Raw genomic sequence first — 19,114 nt, 5'->3', positions numbered from 1 at the left:
AAAAAAAAAAAAAAAAAAAAAAAAAAAAAAGTACACCAGAGTCATTGGTGTACATAGAAATCTGACCCACCTAAAATACTGCAGAATCAAATTAGAATTAATGGGAAAATTTCTCAGAGACTAAAATGCCTTGAAAATTAGAAAGATTGTTCTTCAGTAAATCAGAAGGCACCCGTGGAATGTTTGGCACAAAAACACTGTGCCTCATTGTTTCACTCTTTTAGCAGTCCCGTCCGAGAGGTTGGTCTTCACGGAATCCTGTTCTTTTCAGATGTCATTAAATGACATTTCTTGCCAAAGCCCTTCCTGGCTGAGCTGGAGATTATATGAGTTGTAGCTCAGACAGCCTTCATGATGAAGGAAGTTTGGCACCAGCTCCAGCATAGCACCTCCATGGCCTGGTGACCTTGATCAGAGTGGAGTCCCCTGTGGGGGGCTCAGCATCTTCACCTGTAAATGTAAAGGTTGAACTCATGATCTGTTGTGGGGAGGTCATGCACGCCATTCATTCATTCAGCAAGGGTTTGTTGAGCACCTACTGTGTGCCAGGCACCATTCTATCCCTAAGGGTTCAATGATGAGCAAAACCAGACAGAAGTCCCTGCCCCCTGGTGCCTAGATCCTAGTGGGGAGAGAGATCATCCTTAATCAAACAGCCACACAAATAAATGTGTCATGACAACCTTGGGAAATGCCATGAAGGGCTGGTGGAGCCCTGGGGCTGAAGAAGCTCATAGTAGGGAGATTTATTTCACGCAGACGGGAGACCAGAAAGGGCATCCTAAGGGTGTGACAGGCAAGGGACTGGAGAACGCAGGCAACGGTGGAGAGGGACGTGCTTTGAAGGCACTGGAGGCACTGAGTTCTATGCTCAGCAACCTTACCACCTTATCTCCCTGCATCTCGATTTCCTCATCTGTAAAAATACAGCTGACATCAGGAACTTTTCATGCTGTCATGCTGTTGAAGGTTTCAGGACAACTTGTTTGAAAGTACCCAGCACCAAGCAAACTACATTGCATTGCATTTCTAAGAATAGCTTTGGAAGCAGAGATGTACTGTTTTGTACGTGGATTTTCAGATGTGAAGAAAGAGTGAAAACAGCGTTGAGGCTTCTTTTGTTAAAACGTCTGAGTTTGCTTTCAGCCCTGGAAGGTCCCTGGCTTCCCTTAATCATAGAGCCATGTTTGCCTTACTTGACTTTGAAAACCTGGGAGTGACCTTGCTGCCTGATTAAGTGACAGAGGCTTTAGGGGCTTGCAGAAGATTAGACATCCCTGGCCTGATCCCTTGCCGTTTACACACAAGGGAAGGAGGCTGATCACATGAATGACAAAACTGGAGTGAGCAGGCAGCCTCTGCCCCATGGTCCTGGGCTTTTCTGTCTTGTCTCTCTGCTTAATATTTCATTTGGAAACTATGGATACTTTCTAAGGCTACTTGTGGGTGCTTAGGCAATTCCTTCTTGAGATAACCCAAGGCTAACTCTCTCATAACTCTTCAAGGCCTGAGAATTACTTCTTTAATCTTAAAAAAGCAAACAGGAGGACAGAAATAACCCATCAATTGTTTAAAATGAAAATGGCCAACAATAACAAATAATTGCCACAATAGGTTGAGGTCAGGGTCTTCATTTACTGGAGGCCATTCAAGAATTTGAAACTTTTCTCCAAGTTAATTTTTCACATCTTGTTTGGATCCTCAGAGCTCTTCCAAAAACAAGGCCATCAGATCTCTGATTGCACATTATTCTTGTTGACGTGCCAAGCATGCAGGAAAGTGAGATCCTCTTTTCGTGGATGGGTAATGATGATCCCCTCCCCCGCAAAAATGCATATTTCAAAGTTGTATAGCCTACTGAGATTTTGGAGAGTTCTCTTCTCTTTCATGCTGTATTAATGGTTGCAAACAACAATAAACATGTGCTTGTTAATTTAAGTGGGAAAGGAATTTATTGGAAGGATATGGGTTGGTTCAGAGCCTAGGCAGGAGGGAGAGGCAAGGCTTAGCCCAGGATGCCAACCCTGGGCTCTCAACTCCTCTGCAACCACCTCAGATGATCTCAGAGGGCCCTGGTGTCATTGGGCAGCCCTCAAAATTCATGGCCCCAGTTGGCAGCATCCACCCCCCACACTGAGGCCACTTGACCACCCTTAGATCACGTGACTGCACTTAGTTAAGTGCCCACAACTTGAATGACCAAGAGAAGGGCAGAGGGAGGGTCTGCCCCTTTTCTGCTGATAGTTCTTCCACCTGTCTTGAGATTCCCCCCAAACAAAAACGTGTCAGGATGCTGAGTGGCCAAAAGTAACAACTGTCCATTACTCAAACCCTCATATGCTTGATCACATCTGCCACTAACTGGCTGGCCAGTCAAAGATCGGCCTCCAGTGTGAATTTATTTTGTCCAAAACTCACATTATCTAATAATCATCAGCCTCACGTGCATCTTCATCCTTGTCATCGTCCTCACCACCATCATCCTCATCTCGTTGATGGTCCATTCACTCCCCCGCTCTCCTGGGCTGCCATTCCCCTCCATCTCCTCACCCTTCAAATATTCTCCTCTCCCCCTCTCCCTTCCCAGTCTTTGACGCTGCTTCTATTTCACTGCAAAGTGGAAGCAATCACAGGGGAACTTTTCATTTGTTCCTGCCACCCTTCTACTGATGCATCTGGGCCATGCGCTCCACTTTCTCACTTCGTACCAGCTGAGGCCAGCCCCTCCGTTTGTTCACCAGGCCATCCAGCAACTGTGCCCTGTCATGTCTTTATTAATTGTCCCCTGTCTAGTAGATCCTTCCTGTAATCATGTAAATATGCCATAATAATTCCCATCTGAAAAGAAAAAAACAATTCCCTTGAGCCCACTTCCCCCACCAGCTGTCAATCCTATTTCTCTGCTCGCCGTTATAGAAAAATTCCTCCAAAGAGTCAGCTGTGCTTATTGTTTCCATTTCTTCTCCTCCTACCTCTCTCAGACCAACTCCGATCATCCCTGTCACTGCATTTCAGCAGTTCTTATCAAGATTACCAATGGCCTCCAGATGGCTAATTCCAGTGGCCAGTTCTAATTCCTCATGTTAGATTACCATATTTGACGAAACTGATTACTCCTTTCTTGAAGCATGTGGCTGCTTGGAGACTGTCTCTCTTGGTTTTCCTCCCATCTCCTTAGCCACTCTTTTTCAGTCTCCTTTGCTGGCTCCTCGTCATCTTTAGCTCCTAAACATGAGACCCCCTTCTCTAGTTACATGCATTCCCTAGTGATCATTTCTAGTCCACCCAAATGCATACCTCCAACCCTGACCCCTCCTTCCACTCTAGACCCTTACATCCAACTATGTCAGCATCTCTTCTTAAAAATTCAGTAGGCATTTGGATTTTCTCGGCTGACCTTCTGTACCCATGGTCTTTCCCATCTCAATAAGTGACCCCTCTTCCCTTCATCCAGTCCATAAGCAAAATCTGTTGGCACAACCTTTGAGACATCCAGAATATGACCTCAGCTTCTACACTGTGGTCTGGGCTGCCGTCTTCTTACACCTGAATTATTACAAGTACCTTCAAACCAAGCTCTCTCCTTCTCCCCACCAACCACTCACTCTGGACTGTTCACATCACATCCAGTGAGCCTTTAAACATTGAAGTCAGGCCACACCATGCCCTGCTCAGAGGCCTGCAGGAGCTCCTGTCTCAGAGGCAAACCATGGGCCTAGGGATGGCCCACAATGCGTGGTCTGCCCACCCCTACTCCCTTCACCTCTAAGCCCATTTCCTCCCACTCTGCCCCTTACTCACCCCTCTCCAGCCACACGGGTCTCCTTGCTGCCCTTGAATACACCAGACACAACTTTTCCTTTAGTTTTCAGATATCTGGGTATCTTGCTCTCTTTCTTTCTTCCAATTTCTACTGAGAGGTCACCTCATCAGTGAAGCTTCCCTGATCAGCCTATTTAAAATTGCACCGCACTCTCCCTCCAAATCTGGTGTCCTCTATCCTTCTTACCTTTTGTAAGTTTTCTCCGTTGCTCTTATCACAATCTGACTGTATGTTTGCTTCTTTGTGTATGTGTTTTTTGTCTCCGTGAAGCTACAGGAAAGCAAGAACTCTCTTTTGTTCCCTGCTTTCTCTAGCACATAGAGTAGTGATTGGCATGTAGTAGGTGCTCAGAAATATTTGAATGAATTACTATATGACCAAATTCCATGTATAGGTTATTAAATGTCTTATAATTTTCCAAGTTGGATGCACTAGATTTCACATGAGCCACAGGACAGCTTAGTGAGTTAGGCAACACAGGACCATAGAACTCCCCATGCTTAGATGACAAAGCTGAGGCCCATGGGGGCTGACTGAGTGCCCCAGGATGCATGGCTAGTTACTGGGCTTCCTGGGACTTGTAGTTCTGCCCCCACTCTCAGCTATCCCCTGAAGCCTCATGTTATATCAGTGAAAGCTTCAGAACATTTATTGCTGTTCATATTTCCTTGCAGTGTTGATGACAGAACCCCGTATCTAGCTATGGGGGCTGTGAAGAATATCTCCCTAAACATCTCCATCTCCAACCTCGGGGACGATGCCTATGATGCCAACGTGTCCTTCAACGTTTCCCGGGAGCTCTTCTTCATCAACATGTGGCAGAAGGTAAGAAGGACCCACATCTAGTGCATTTGCTGACTTTCATCGTACCTTGGAATATGCAGTGATTCTGCAGATTATTCCTTTATGTGGAGGATCGTTTGGAATTATAATTTTTTCCTCCTGAACTTAGAAAGCATTGCTGGTAAAAGCCAAAGAAGAAACCGTAAATACCCACGATGCATCGGAGCCGTATCCATATCTCACACTGTTTCCCATCCCTTCTCTCTTGTGAAACCCTCTCTGCACAGTTTTATGTCTGGCCCCTTCTCTGAGATGATACAGTCATCATCTCCGGCACACGCATGTTCTAGAGTATTCCCACTGTAGGTCAGTAGTTGTTGTGAAAAACCAGATAAGAAATGAGAACAGATCACTGCTTATCATGCACGTTATCGCCAATGGTGCCCTTGATGTTTTCCATTCGAGGGTCATGAACATCTGCCTCTGCTTTGGCATATTGATTTAGTCCTGAGATATTTTAGTGAATTGAGGAAATTAAATTATTTCCGTGAATTGAGTGAGTTTTAAAGAGTGATTTAATTTATTTGCATGATTGACGTTTAAATAGCATGACTCAGAAAGGAAAAAGGAGCTGGGATTCTCTCTGGTCCCATAATCCCCCTCAGTGAACCACTTTGGGGAAGAAAGAGTAATGGGTCTCAAACGTAGGTGGCAGGAGGAATGAGTGGACTCGGATAGACCGACTTCTACCTGGTGGTTGTCTGACTGTGGGCAGCTGTTCCGATGGGAGGTTTTGCAGCTTTTCAAAGTGTTCACAGATTTGAACTGCAGCGCCTTGATGTCTGTGTAAAAATGGAGCCGGAATCACTTTCCAAGGGAAACCTTGGCCCTGCCCACAGGTGAGCGTTTGGTGTGCCTTCGGGCGGTGGGCAGCCTCTGTCCAGGCACAGGTCCTGCTAGGCTCAGTTGTTTGGACAGGACTGTGCCAACCCTGCCTGGCTTAGGGGGCAGCTGGGGCATATGGAGGCATCCTGAAAGGTGCTTCAAGAACGTCCCAAGCGGTCATGTTAGAATCTCTGATGCTCCGTAGCTTCTGGAGCTACAGGGTGGGGAGGCCACAGAGGCATTGAATGCAAGAAGGGCGTGCTTTCCAGCCACTTCTACACCCCCAAAGTTGTCCCTGATTTAAGCCCAGTCCAGAGGGAGCCAAGAATCTTCAGGGTTCTATTACCTGGCTGTGCACCGAATCTCTTTTACAGAATGTTATGTGCTGTGATGAGTCTTCTTGTGGGGCGTAGGAGGGTGGATGGGGGGAGGGGGGTTCACTCAGGGACCAGACCTGTGGAACTCACCTTTATGGTAACTAAGAGGATGTGGCTGGTGACTGGGTCATCACATTGAATGTATTCCTGTCACTCAGGACCCATGGGAGAACTTCCTCTCTGTTTCAGAATTAGGAATAGCTGTGCTTTTCCAGAGCATTTTGGCTTGTTCATATCTGTGGACACAGTCATCCTTATGACCATCTAAGCTTCGTTGTCTCTGTTGTCTGCTAGGAAGCTCAGAGCTTGCCCCACTCTGTTAGTACATAGGACTTGGTGGTATTATTTATAAACTAAGTAGCCTCCTGCATCTTGCTTTACTTCCCTTCACCATGTTTTTCTTTTTGGCTTGGAGACTGTATAATATTCTATCATAGGATATAGTATGGATTGCCTATGAATTCCTACTATTGGATATTTAGATTATTTCCAATTTTATTCTCTTTTAAATAATATTATGATGAATATCTTCTACAGAGATTAGTATGAGCAAATGGTTATATCCTTAATCATAATTATTTGGGTAATGGGAAGTAGCATTTATTGACCATGTATTATACACCACGGGTTTTACATACATTTTCCCATTCCCTCCTTACTGCATGTGATCCAGGTGCACCTGATTTATTGGAGGAATGTTCTCAGGAGAAAAGTAGTGAGGGAAGCAGGTTGGGGCAGATAGGGCTGAGTAAGGGTATAAAATCCAGCCTTGGTCTGGGTTGTGGGGTGGAAAGAGGTGGGGGAATGCCCTAGAGCATAAATCACTCAGCAGAATTGTCCCCCCTTGAAGTGGAAGGGGAGCACCATTTCCACCCTGTCATCATCATTGACCACTGGGGGCGGTGGTGAGTAGCCTCCCTGACATCCTGGACAAGGGGACTCTGGTCAGTCAAGGACGACGCACGTGAGAAGGACACAGGTGTGTCACTAGCTACTGTAACTGATCATGGGGCCAATGAGAGCACATTTTTATCTCTTTGGCATTGAGTCCCAGCAACCTTTAAAACCTTTGGCACAGGAGACACTAGGTTTCAATTTGGCAGAAAGTTGACAGGGTATCAGGGGCTCTTCAGGATGTGGTGGGCATTAGTCCAGTAAAGGTGGCAGGGCACAGAGACATTATATCATGCAGCTGCTGCAGAGGCAGGACTGGCTAGAAAAGCAGGTGGGTGAGATGGCCCTCAGTGTAGCAGGAGAAGGAATAATAGAGAAAAAAATTCCCTTCCTGTGACTACAACCACAACTGCAAAGTTAAGCAACTGGGGAATATAAATGGCATCACTCAGCTCAGAGCAAGATTTTAACGGCATGCAGGTGGGTAATGAGAGAGACAGGAGAGGGCCCACCCACCATGATCCACCTACCAGAACCAACATGGGCCCTACCAAAAGGTTCTAGCACATTAAGTAAGAAAAGTATACCTCCAGATACAGAGGGAAAGCATACCTTTTAAAAGACTATTAATAGAAAACAAAAGTAAATTTTACTGAGCGTCTGCTTTTGTTTTTAGTAAAATTCAAGAAAAAAATGAACCCAGCAAATGATCAGATAGTAGAACAACAGACTGAGAAGAAAAGGGAATGGGATGAGAGAGAAGCAAAAATAAAGGTTTTGAGTGGCATAAGGAAATATTATAATGAAACCAAGAAGGTAATGACAGAATCAAAATATGTGTTATGGGGACTTCCCTGGCAGTCCAGTGCTTAAGACACCATGCTTCCACTGCAGGGGGCCTGTGTTAGATCCCTGGTTGGGGAACTAAGATCTTGCATGCTGAGCAGCATGGCCAAAAAGAAAAAAAAAATGTGTTATGATCAGGAGAGAGCAGAATTGGCAGTACGGGAAGTTGATTCATTGTTGCAGAGGGTGTATTTGAGGAGGTTTCTGAGAATTCAGAGAAAAAGAACAGAGCAGTGGAGAAGGATGCCAGTGAAGACTAGGTATGGAAGGTGGAGGCTGGAGAATGAGCAAATAGAAGCAGTTCCAGAATCACTGGAATAGAAGACATGAGTAGACAGCAAAGAAGGATCTCCATTTTCTTGAATGGGTGCTGCAGACATTAGGCAAAAGTGTTAAGAACAGTTTAATGTTTACACATAACCTCATGACATTTCTAATTTTACAGGTATAAAAATGATACTACTCGTACCTAACAGAAAACAAAGAAAGCCATTTTCTACAGATTTCTGTAACATTAATAGCAATAATTAGAAATTATTGTTCCATGGTGAAATAAGAATTCTATACCCAACCAACTTGCCCTCCATGGTAAAGGCAAAATAAAGATATCCTTGAATATATAAGAATTTGTAAAGTCTACTAACTCTCCTGTTTTGGATTCCCCCCAAAGCAGACCCAGACACACTGATGGTGGTGTAGGGAGTTCAGAGAGTGGTCTCCGGGGGTGGGGGTGGGGCACGGTGTGGGAGTGGTGAGTGACTAGAGACAGGAGAGTGCGCACGGAGGGGCAGGTGGTGCTGTGGGCAGTTCGGGCTCCATCCTGCTGCAGCCCCTCTGAGAGACAGAGTCACCCCTCAGACTCACTGCTCTGTAGGGTAAGGAAGCTGCTGGAGGGTTTGTCCACCAACTTCTGTTGCTCATCCATGGAGAATCACTCCAAAGGCATTAACTGTCCAGCCTTTGCAGCCTTCCCTGGCTCTGGGCCATACTTCCTGGGGCCAGGAAACAACTCAGGCAGAGGGATAGGGGAGCTTTGGGTCTGGAAGGGGACTGGCCTCAAGTGACCAGCCCTACGGGTGTTTACAGGGAACACGAGCAAGGCACTGGCAGCATCTGCCACAAAAGTCATGAAAGCTTGAATAGCCGTGAAACTCTTCCTGAGAAACAGTTACAGATACAGCGTATTGTTGAATAAAAAGTGTATTAAAGCCAAATAAAAAAAGTAAGCAAAAACAATTTTTACAAACATTGAAAATATTAAGCAAATGTAAAAAAATTATTGCCTCAGTAAATATATAATTTTAAAGATTAATAAAAATAAGCCTATAATCTGTTTTACCATAAAAATTTGAGAAGAAACTTAATCTTGTCACTCCTCCTGCTTCACATTCTTCAGGATGGAGCTCAGCCTCCTCAGCTGTTCATGAGAGGCCCTTCCCAGCCTGGTCCTTCCTGCCTCCCTTCCTCCCTGGCCTCGTTGTTCACCATCCCCCACATACATGCTTGAATCCATTCATACTTTATTACTGAAGCTGCCTTTACCCAGGAATACCCCAGCCCCAGTTTGTTTAATGAACTGCTTTGACCTCACATCTCAGTTCAGGGGTCACCCATGCAGGCCCCTCGCATGGCTGCACAGGTGATGTGGGTAGATGGATAGTTGGGTGGATGGGTGGATGGGTGGATGACTAGCTGTCCCTCTTGTCCAGAATCACAAAGCAACTCAGGTCCCAGGCCCTGACTACAAGGCCTCCAGTCTTCTCTGTCATCACACAATTAGTGATATATCAGTTTCTGAGGCTGAACAAAAAAATATCACTTGAGATGGATTTTTCTATCTCATGCGAGGCTGCTTTCGTGGATTTGTTCTTCCTTTAAGGGAAGACTGCTTATAAGAATGTGGGCTGCACAGGGATGACTTTTCTCTCACCTACATAAAGCTAAAAGAGAGAATAAGAATGGAGAAAACATGGTTTGGAATACCACTGCATCATACAACTTTAGGGTCACGTTCACCTTGGGCTCTATGTGAGCGACACCTCAGAATACAGTTCCGTAGAATACAACATGAACGGTGCCCTCTGGAGTCATACAGCTATGTGGCACTGGAATCAAGATAAAGTTGAGTTGTCGTTTCTTGCCTTGGTGCTACTTGGCACAAAGGGACTTAGCTCTTCTTGCATCCGTGGAACAGGAATGGAGTTGTTTGGACAGCAGTGATTAAGTATCTGCTAAGTGCCAGGGACTGTACCGGCTGCTAGGAGACACAAGGAGGAATAAGTGCTGGTCCTAGCTCCCAGGGAGCTCAGAGCCTAATAGGGTGAAAGACATATCAGGCAGCATTTAAAGTACAAGATGCCAGCTGCTCTACAGAGGTGCTGAGAAGTTGCTTTGAAGGTGAAGCAAGTCGCTACTGTGACAGCTAGTCTTGGGTTGGACAAAATCCCTAGACAGATGCTAGGGGTAGATGGATGGGCGTCTGAAGAGTTGGTGTCAGCCGGTGCCAACATTGCAGACCTGGGGTCGGTGGGTGGGGTGGGCGAATTTATTTGGGAGGTGAAGTCCAGAGCTGGGCTGGAGTAAGGGTGAGACGGCAGAGGAGAGCAAAGGAGGAGGGACAAAAGGAATACAGCGAGATGGAAAGAGGTTGCCCATGAGGGACAAAGGACCAGTACCATGCCTAGTGGCAGGGTGATGTCAGGACATTTTGGGAACGCTGATGCCTGCTGTTCTGTGCTGAAGTAGCTTGTCAGGTAGGACTCCTGCACTCATGAATAACTCACATGAGCGAGAGAAACTCAAAAAAAGAGGCTGGGTTCATGAGTACATCTTTATGGTATTGACTGCCGTGCACACGTGGAACACGGACATTGTAAGTTTCAAGCAGGTGCAGGAGAGCTCCCAGCTGACTTTTGGGTACAAAGGGGACGCAGCAGTTTGCCTTGGAGTTAGGGAAGCCCACGCTGGGAAAGAAGAGAGAGGAAGGGCAGGCTCCTGACCTAGTCTCTTCTCCACAGCCTGCACTCTTGATTTGGGTCTCCCAGATGCTGACCTTGAAACAAGGAATTGAGGTCAATTCATTTATTTGAGAGGTGCAGGAAACACTGGTAAGGAAGTGAAGTGATACAGGCAGGTGAAGGCAGCTAATGAAGAGGGTGCTTTTACACCAGGTACCACAGTGGGTGATGGGACTTCATCCTGCAGGGCAACTCGGGAAACAGGACAGAACACAAGCTTCAGGGGTGAGGGAGCTGGGGATTTACACCCCCTCCCAAAGAGTCAGTGGTTGAGGCCTTCTCGAGGTGTTCATTCTGCCAGTACTAATGTCTTATAATGTGCATGGCCAGAGCCATCTACACGGTTCTGGAACGATGTTCTCAGGCACAGAGATGCAGACCCTGGCAGCTGGAAGTGGGCTGGAGCAGCCTGAAAGGTGCAAGCCATCTGAGCAGGGCTCACCAGCACCTCCACCCTGAGCACCTCACTTTCTAGGCTTCCAGAAGTTGTAAGTTGGCCTCATAGCACTTCACTGGGATTCTGCAGGCGCACACCTCACAGTCTACAGGAGTGGGGCAAGGCAGGTGTTGTAAATGGGTGAGGGGGGCTGGGTGTGGGACAGTAGAAAGCAGTGGAGACTGTGGAAAAATGGAGGATTCCAGCCTATTCCACAGAAGGCAGCGCATGCCCAGCAGCGGTCACCTGTTGCCAGATGGGAGTGAGGGCCAGTTTGCCAGACTTCCTATTTTTCAACAAAAGCCAAAAATCCACATTTTTATGTGAAATCTCATGGCATTGGCAGCTAATTAAAATATTCTCTGAACATTGTATGGGCCAAACAAAACATGTCCGCTTGACTGCATCCAGCCTGTAGGCCACCAGTCGTGACCTCCCGCTTTGCTGTTTTCTACATGTTCTAGTCCTTTTGTCTTGCCTGCCTGTTTGGCCCATGGACCTGGATTTCTGGTAGAACCTAGTTTGTCTGCAGCCTTGATGGCAATTCAGGTCTACCTCTGGGCAGCAGATCAGCTAGCCAGACACTGGAGAGTGAGTGTGTATTGAGGAGAAGGAGGGAATTGGAGAGGGTCAACCCAAATGTGGTGTTCATGAAATTTTTTTTTTTTTTTTGGCTGTGCTGCACGGCATATGGGATCTTAGTTCCCTGACCAGGGATTGAACCCATGCCCCCTGCATCGGAAGCATGGAGTCTTAACCACTGGACCGCCAGGGAAGTCCCTTACCTTTTTTTTTTAATTGAAGTATAGTTAATTTACAATGTTGTGTTAGTTTCAGGTGTACAGCAGGTGATTCAGTTACACATACATATACATATATCTATGCTTTCTTGGATTCTTTTCCCATATAGGTTATTATAAGGTATTGAATATAGTTCCCTGTACTATACAGTAGGTCCTTGTTGTCTATTTTATTTTATTTATTTTATTTTATTTTTTTAACATCTTTATTGGAGTATAGTTGCTTTACAATGGTGTGTTAGTTTCTGCTTTATAACAAAGTGAATCAGCTATACATATACATATATCCCCATATCTCTTCCCTCTTTATCTAGTTTACATATAGTAATATGTATATGTTAATCCCAAGCTCCTGATTTATCTCTCCCCCCTCCCCTCTGCTGTCCTCTTTGGTAACCATAAGTTTGTTTTCTATGGCTGTGAGTCTGTTTCTGTTTTGTAAATAACATTTTTGTAGATTCCACATATAAGTGATATCATTGGGTATTTGTCTTTCTCTGACCACTTAATATGATAAGCTGGAGGAGGGAGACAGGTGAGGAGGATGAGTGATCATGAATCAAGTGGGGAGAACATAGACCCTCCACTGTGATGCGTTTGATCGCATTCGGAGCACTTCCTGTTTGTAAGAAGTGTAGTTCCTGCTTGTCACCCATTGGTTGTAAGTCACTGGATTCGACTGATGAGTTGTTGCATCACTTCCTAGTCTTCTGGAGGAGCTGCAATGGAGGAACGAGCCTATGTCCATTTATTTCCTCTATGACAGGGTCTAACGTGGGAGGTGTGACAATAATGTAGAAAGATGCCGGAAGGGAAGCCCAGTTTTGCTTTTTCTGAGCAGTGAGTGCTTTGAGTTCTGAATTAAACTCAGCTTTGGCGGGGAAAAGCTGCAGGGCAGCTTCCGCAGCTTTCAGTGGCTTATTCTTTACGACAAGACACACAGAGGGCTAACAAGTTTGTATCTCTTGTAAAGTGATTCTTCCAGCTGCGTCTACATTTACCCCAGAAAGGGCAACCCCTTCTAAAGTTCAAGGTAAACCATTCAACGTGGCCCCAGGCCATAAGACTGATCCAATTTCTAACCCAGGTAGATCAGGCAAGATTAGACCCTGCCATGTTTGTATACCTTTATGTTTGTGGGAGTGACCTGGCCTGTTCTCAAGACAAAAGGTTCCACACAGAAGCCACATCCGTACACAGGGATAAAATGAAATGTATTAAGTGGAGCTGGGCAGCCCAGCATCGTGCTTTGGAAGGGTTTGCGGGCGGAAGTGCGTGCACCTCATCATTGAGCGTGTAAACAGATTTCATACAGCCTTCCTGCACCTTGCCACTGCCCCAGTTCATGGCAGGAACTGATTTTCATTGTGTTCTGCTTTCTCCGGTGTCTCTTGTCAAGTTAATAGTAGCCTCGAGTAAAATGTAACCCTTAGGTGTTTATAGTCATCTTGGCCAGGCCATTAAGATGATGCATGAACTTGCTGCTTGCCCTTGTAAGAGAGCCCTGAGGGTGGATATTGATACTCAGAAAGTAGTAAGTCTTTTCCGCCCCTTTCCTGTTTTTAATCCAGTGCCCCAAGCCCCCTGGTGCTTTACCTTGAACTTCCCGCTTAATGCCAGGCAGAAAGACCTCACCTGGCTCCAAGGGCCATTTGAAGCTCTTAACACAGAGCACACTCTCTCACTCCAATGGTCTTCCCCATCCCGCTTGTCAGAGGCAAATCCCATGTTCCCTAGAGCCCCTCGAGTTTCTGACTTATTTCTGCCAGCCCTGACCTTCCTCCTGGAGAGGAGGAGTGTGGGTGGTGGGGAGCAGGGACCAGGCCAGGTTTGCAGGCCCTCACCCTGGGTTACCTGTGGCCATCGTGCTAGCATTTTTCTGACCCCATCAGAGCTGTCCTAACCCAGAGTGAAGCTGTGCCTGGGAGGAAGGCTGGGCCCTTTCTGTGACAGCCAGCAGCGAGGAAGTGGGGGAGAAACCCAGACACCCATTTTAAATTACACCGTGGCCTCAGTGTTCCACGGCGGGGTTCAGTTTTCACGTGTGTGAAAAGCTGCATTTGTGTATTCACTGCATTGGGAAGGAAGGCTACGTTTTGCTTGAGAAATGTCAACAGAGCTGTAGCTATGACAAGGATTTTTCACGAAAGAAGTTTTCCAGAGCTGCAGGACTTGGGCAGATATGTGCAGGGGGAGTTTAGAAAACACATGTTAAACCTCTATATTTTTTTCCCTAATGAACTGCACAACAGCAATTTAACAATTTCCTCTTTTAAGAGGAAAGGGGGAGTCTTGGATTTTAAATCTTTTTTATAAAGCAGCACAGCACCTCTTAAAAAGAAAGCCGTGAAATTCATCTGCTAAGTCCAACAAAAGAAAACTAAAAAAATCAAGAAGAATTAGGTGTTTCAGGCTGGGTTTCCTGAAGCAGATCCCGAGGTGAGGATTCATGTCAAGTGGTTTATGAGGGATGTGCTCCCCAGGGAGCTCCACGTGGGGAGTTGGGGGGCAGGGCAAGAAAGGGTGCGTCTCAGGCGAAGTCCTGAAGAGGGTGGCCTCACCTGAGCTCTGAAATGGGGACCACACCTTGGCACTGCCACATCTCAAGGCCAGGAGCCTGGGCTTTGGTTCTCCCACGAGCACTGGTCATTGGTTAAGGGCCAGTTACAGAGGAAATGAAGTCCCAGGCACTTTCCACGCTCTGAGGGTGAGGTGTGGATGGAGCAGCTCCAGAAGCCAGAGGGCAGGCCTCAGAAAACCCACAGGTGCTGGTTCGTGAAAGCAAATGCGCACTGAAGCCAGAGGGTGGATACATCAAGGGGACCCAGGGGATGGCGTGGACCACTAAAAGCACTTGCTACAGCAGGATTACCATCAGTGGGTGCTCTCTGTGATCTGAAGGTATAGTACAAGCATATGGACAAAGATCTTTGAGCTCTTGAGGTGTTTTTGTGATGTTCTCAGTGTCAGTTGCACACAGGATATTTCTGCCAGCTCCTGAATAGGGGAATCAGCAACTGTGGAGGCCCTTGGAATTTAAGAGACAACATGAATGCACTGCTGTGGTCCATTGCAGTCCAGTTTTCTAGAGCTGTCATTTCATCCCTTTGAGGCCAGCCTTACAAGGAGCATCCCTGCTCCCTGATGGCCACTGGCATCATTCTTCCCCAGCCACCTGAGAATAACTAGCCAGCCTGTCCTGTTCTCCTAAGCAAGTAGATTAAGCAGCTGATTTTAAAAACCAGTTAGAAATGTGTTTGGCTGCATGTAAGTGATCCTAATGAGATTTTGATTTTTCCTTTGTAATAATAAGTCTCAAAGTGGACTGGTAAGTAATTGTACGATACCATCAGAAACCCAGTTCCTCTCTCTTTCCACTCAGCCTTGCCTCATACACATTGCTTCTTGGTGTCCACTTCCAGCACTGCAACTGTATTCCAGGCAATAAGAAGAAGGAACATAACAGGGCTGCTCTCTTTTAAGGAGCTTTCCTGAAGCTCCACTCAGCATTTTCCATGTACATCTCATTGCAGAACCATGTCACATGGCCACCCCAGCCACAAGGGAGGCTGGGAGATGAGTTTTGCTGGCTGGACACACTGCCACCCCAAACACAGCCAGGTTCTTTTTACGGGGAGGAAGAGAAGAGTGGCATTGGGATGCATCGGCAGAGTCAGCCCCAACAGGAACCTGGGAGTGGTTGTTTGCAAGTGTCTCTGAGATACAAAGCAGAAAGGAGGAAGGAGGGGTCCCTGGTGGCACAGTGGTTAAGAATCCGCCTGCCAATGCAGAGGACACGGGTTCGATCCCTGGTCTGAGAAGATCCCACATGCCGCAGAGCAACTAAGCCTGTGCGCCACAACTACTGAGCCTGTGCTCTAGAGCCCACGAGCCACAACTGCTGAGGCCCGTGCGCCTAGAGCCCGTGCTCCACAACAAGAGAAGCCACTGCAGTGAGAAGACTGTGCACCGCAACGAAGAGAAGCCCCCACTTGCCACAACTAGAGAAAGCCCACACGGAGCAACGAAGATCCAACGCAGCCAGAAATAAATAAATTGGTTAATTTTTTTAAAAAAGAAGAAGAAAGGGGGAAGGGCAGGGAATGAATCACAGACAAACAGGCAAGTGACCGGCACAATTACTGTCTTATTGTTCTTCTGCCGAAGTTTTTTCAAGCTCTGAGTTACTGCATTTAGGATTTATTTTGCAGTCGCCCTCAAGAATACCTTTTGGGGAGATCTAGTTTGGCCATAGTCAGGTGCAGCAGAGCCCCTGGTGAGAACCAGCAGGTGATGTGACCCAGTTCTGCCTAATAAGCAGTGCCCAAGGGGACTACTCCTTCAGTAGACTTTGGATCCTGATAAAGTATAAGATAATTTCTATCTGTCCACCTTATCTATCATCGATACTTGCATTTCTTATTTTTACAAGATGAAGCCATTCCAATCAAGATGTCACTGTATTTCAATTCAGGGCCTCCAACAGAGGTGCTCCAGCTCTACATCCAGGCCAATCTGTGCAAGAAAGGTCAAGGTTGGGATTCCCTGGTGGAGCAGTGGTTGAGAGTTCGCCTGCCGATGTAGGGGACATGGGTTCGTGCCCCGGTTCGGGAAGATCCCACATGCTGCGGAGAGGCTGGGCCCATGAGCCATGGCCGCTGAGCCTGCGCATCCGGAGCCTGTGCTCCGCAACGGGAGAGGCCACAGCAGTGAGAGGCCCGCGTACCGCAGAAAAAAAAAAAAAGAGAAAGAAAGAAAGAAAGGTCAAGGTCCCGTACCCCTGTCCTTCTGACTGTTTGGTATATATATTTCCAGCCCCTTCTTTACTGTTCTATTTATCTGTTTCCTTCTTAAAATGTAAAACTCAGGCCTGCACTGCTATCCAGTGTGCCCAGCATAGAGTTATTATTGCCCTAGGTCTAAAAATGATATTTCTGTTAACGTGGCAGCCACAGCACACTTGCATTTATTTGTGATGCCTTTATTCTAATTTTTTCTGGTCTTTTTATGCTATTTGGAAGTTGGGTCATTTATAGCCTTGCTACTCAAAATACAGTCATGGACCAGCAGCACAGCCTCACCTAGGAGCCTGTTAGACATGCAAAATCTCCACCCTGACTACCCGGATCTGCTGACCAGTATCTGCATTTCAACATGATCCTTAGGTATTTGCCTGCATTGCAAAATTTGAGGGAGGTCTGAGCTCCTGACTTCAGGTCATCTAACTTGGTAACTTACCAAGACATTGATGAGGACCGTAAATGCACTTGGAGCAGGGGCCTGGTGGTGCTCTGGGTGTGATGCCCTCTGGGCAGACATGGAGGTGCTCACGGAGTGCCTGGGGAGGGAAGGAGGAGGCTTTTATGAAGCATCCTTCAAGCACGGGGCTGGGGGGTTTATCTCATTGAGCCCTCACCACAGCCCTGTGTGATGGGGGCTCTTATTCCCAATGTGTAGATGAGGGAGTTGAGACGCCCAAAGTTAAGGGAAAACAATCATTTTATGTTCAAGACTCATAAAGGTTAATGAGACTGAGGTCACACAACCAGTAAGTGGCTGAGCTGATGCTAACATCACCTTTTGGCCCAGCTTTCCTTGTCTGAGCCGCCAGGAAGTCTCTCAGATGCTTTCCTGAAAATCTGGTTGGCCGACTGTGGAAATCAGTCTCTGTCTCCGTGGCTAGAGGTGATGCTGCTTCTCTCTAGTGCTAAATTTTAAAATGGCAGCCATTCCACCATTCAGGAAGCAACAAGGTGAGCTCTTCTGTAAAGGAACGTATGCTGGAGAAAACAGAGAAATTCAAAACCAGGGAGGGGTCCTGAGGCTTCTAGAGGAAGGTCTCAGGACAGGGAGCGGGGTGTGTGGGGGGGTGGTCCCCTTCCTAGAGGTAACAGGGTCACTGAGCCGTGAGCACAGCTGCCACACAAAGACTGAGATAAAGAGAATGTGTGCTCAACTAGAGAAAAGGGGAAGGTTCCCTGTGCTTGAGACTGGCTGTGTGACTAACAGGTGACATGCAGACAAGCATCACCTCCACCTGGCCGAATCCAGGGCTCATTTCTCCGTCTTTTTTTTTTCTGGACCCATCAACAACTATTAGTATAGTTAATTAGTTCATTTTGGGGGGTTCATTTTTAGTCTTTAATAGCATTTTTCCCCTTGAGATACAATTTACATAGATTAAAATACATACATCTTAAGTGTGCAGATCAATAATTTTTTGCATACATCTGTATCCATCTAGTCATCACCCACATCATGAATGAGAACATTTCTAACAGGAGAGAAGGATGTCCAAAGTGGGATCCTAATCCCCCCAGACCAGTTCCATTTGCAGGAAACAGCAACTCCATTCTTCCTGGTTCCCTCTTTCTCTCTCACCCCTCAGCTGTCCCACCGTGGCCTGCTGGCTGGACCTGCAGAGTCCGTCTTTAAGGCAACCACTTTTTGCCATCATCATTGCTTCCATCCTGGCCCAGGTTACCATCTTCTTTGCCTATTATTTGCTGCAGTGGCTTCCTTCCTAATTAGACTCCTGCTTTCACCCTTGCTCTGTTACACTCCTTTGCGTACAACCCTCCAGTGGCTTCCCATCTCATTGTAAAGCTTCGTTCCGTTCAGTACCCATAAGGCTCCATAAGACCCAACCCAATTGCTGCTTCTGTGAACATATCCACCCCTCTCCTCCTTGCCCTCTCCACTGTAGCTGCAATGGCCTCCTTGCTGTTCCTTTCAACACACCAAGCTTGTTCCTGCCTCAGGGCCTTTGCACTGACTCTTCTTCAGATGTGCATATGGCCCACTCCCTCCCTTCCTTCTTGCCTCTGGTCAGATGGCACCTGATTAGAAATATCCTACTGTTCCAGACATCCTCATCTCATCCCCGTACCCTAATTTTCTTCATCAAACCTGTCATCTGACATACTAATTGTTTCTAACTATCTTGAGTGACTTTTTAGTCACTGATTCATCCCTGACACCTAAATGCCTGGGATGTAGTCGGATCTTAATATTGTTGAATGAACAAATGTATGGATGGTGGATATATATATAGATAAATGAAGGATATTTCTGTCTTTCTACCTACTTTATGACTACTGTGTCAGTTCCAGTAGGTTTTACATTGCACTAGTAGTTTTTAAGTATTAAATGCTCTTTTTAAACAACTAATAGTTTGGAGAGAGATGCTAATTTCATATCTCCCTGGAAAGGGAAACCACCAAGAATCAGAGAAATGGAGAAATGCTACCCCC

The 19,114-nt window shown here is 46.5% G+C and overlaps 1 protein-coding gene across 1 annotated transcript in view; it reads left to right on the top strand.

Annotated features, from left to right (window-relative positions):
- The window catches only part of ITGA9 (integrin subunit alpha 9), a 371,922-nt gene that overhangs the window by 236,411 nt on the left and 116,397 nt on the right, over positions 1-19,114 (top strand). Inside the window, exon 18 of the mRNA XM_007462694.1 lies at positions 4,498-4,648. Coding sequence (XP_007462756.1) covers positions 4,498-4,648 — 151 coding nt within the window. The remainder of the gene's footprint in view (positions 1-4,497; positions 4,649-19,114) is intronic.

This window comes from Lipotes vexillifer, unplaced genomic scaffold (assembly GCF_000442215.2).
Source record: "Lipotes vexillifer unplaced genomic scaffold, Lipotes_vexillifer_v1.1 scaffold539, whole genome shotgun sequence".
NCBI lineage: Eukaryota > Metazoa > Chordata > Mammalia > Artiodactyla > Lipotidae > Lipotes > Lipotes vexillifer.
Note: the sequence above shows the minus strand (reverse complement) of the source record. Positions and strands in the feature narration are given on the sequence as shown.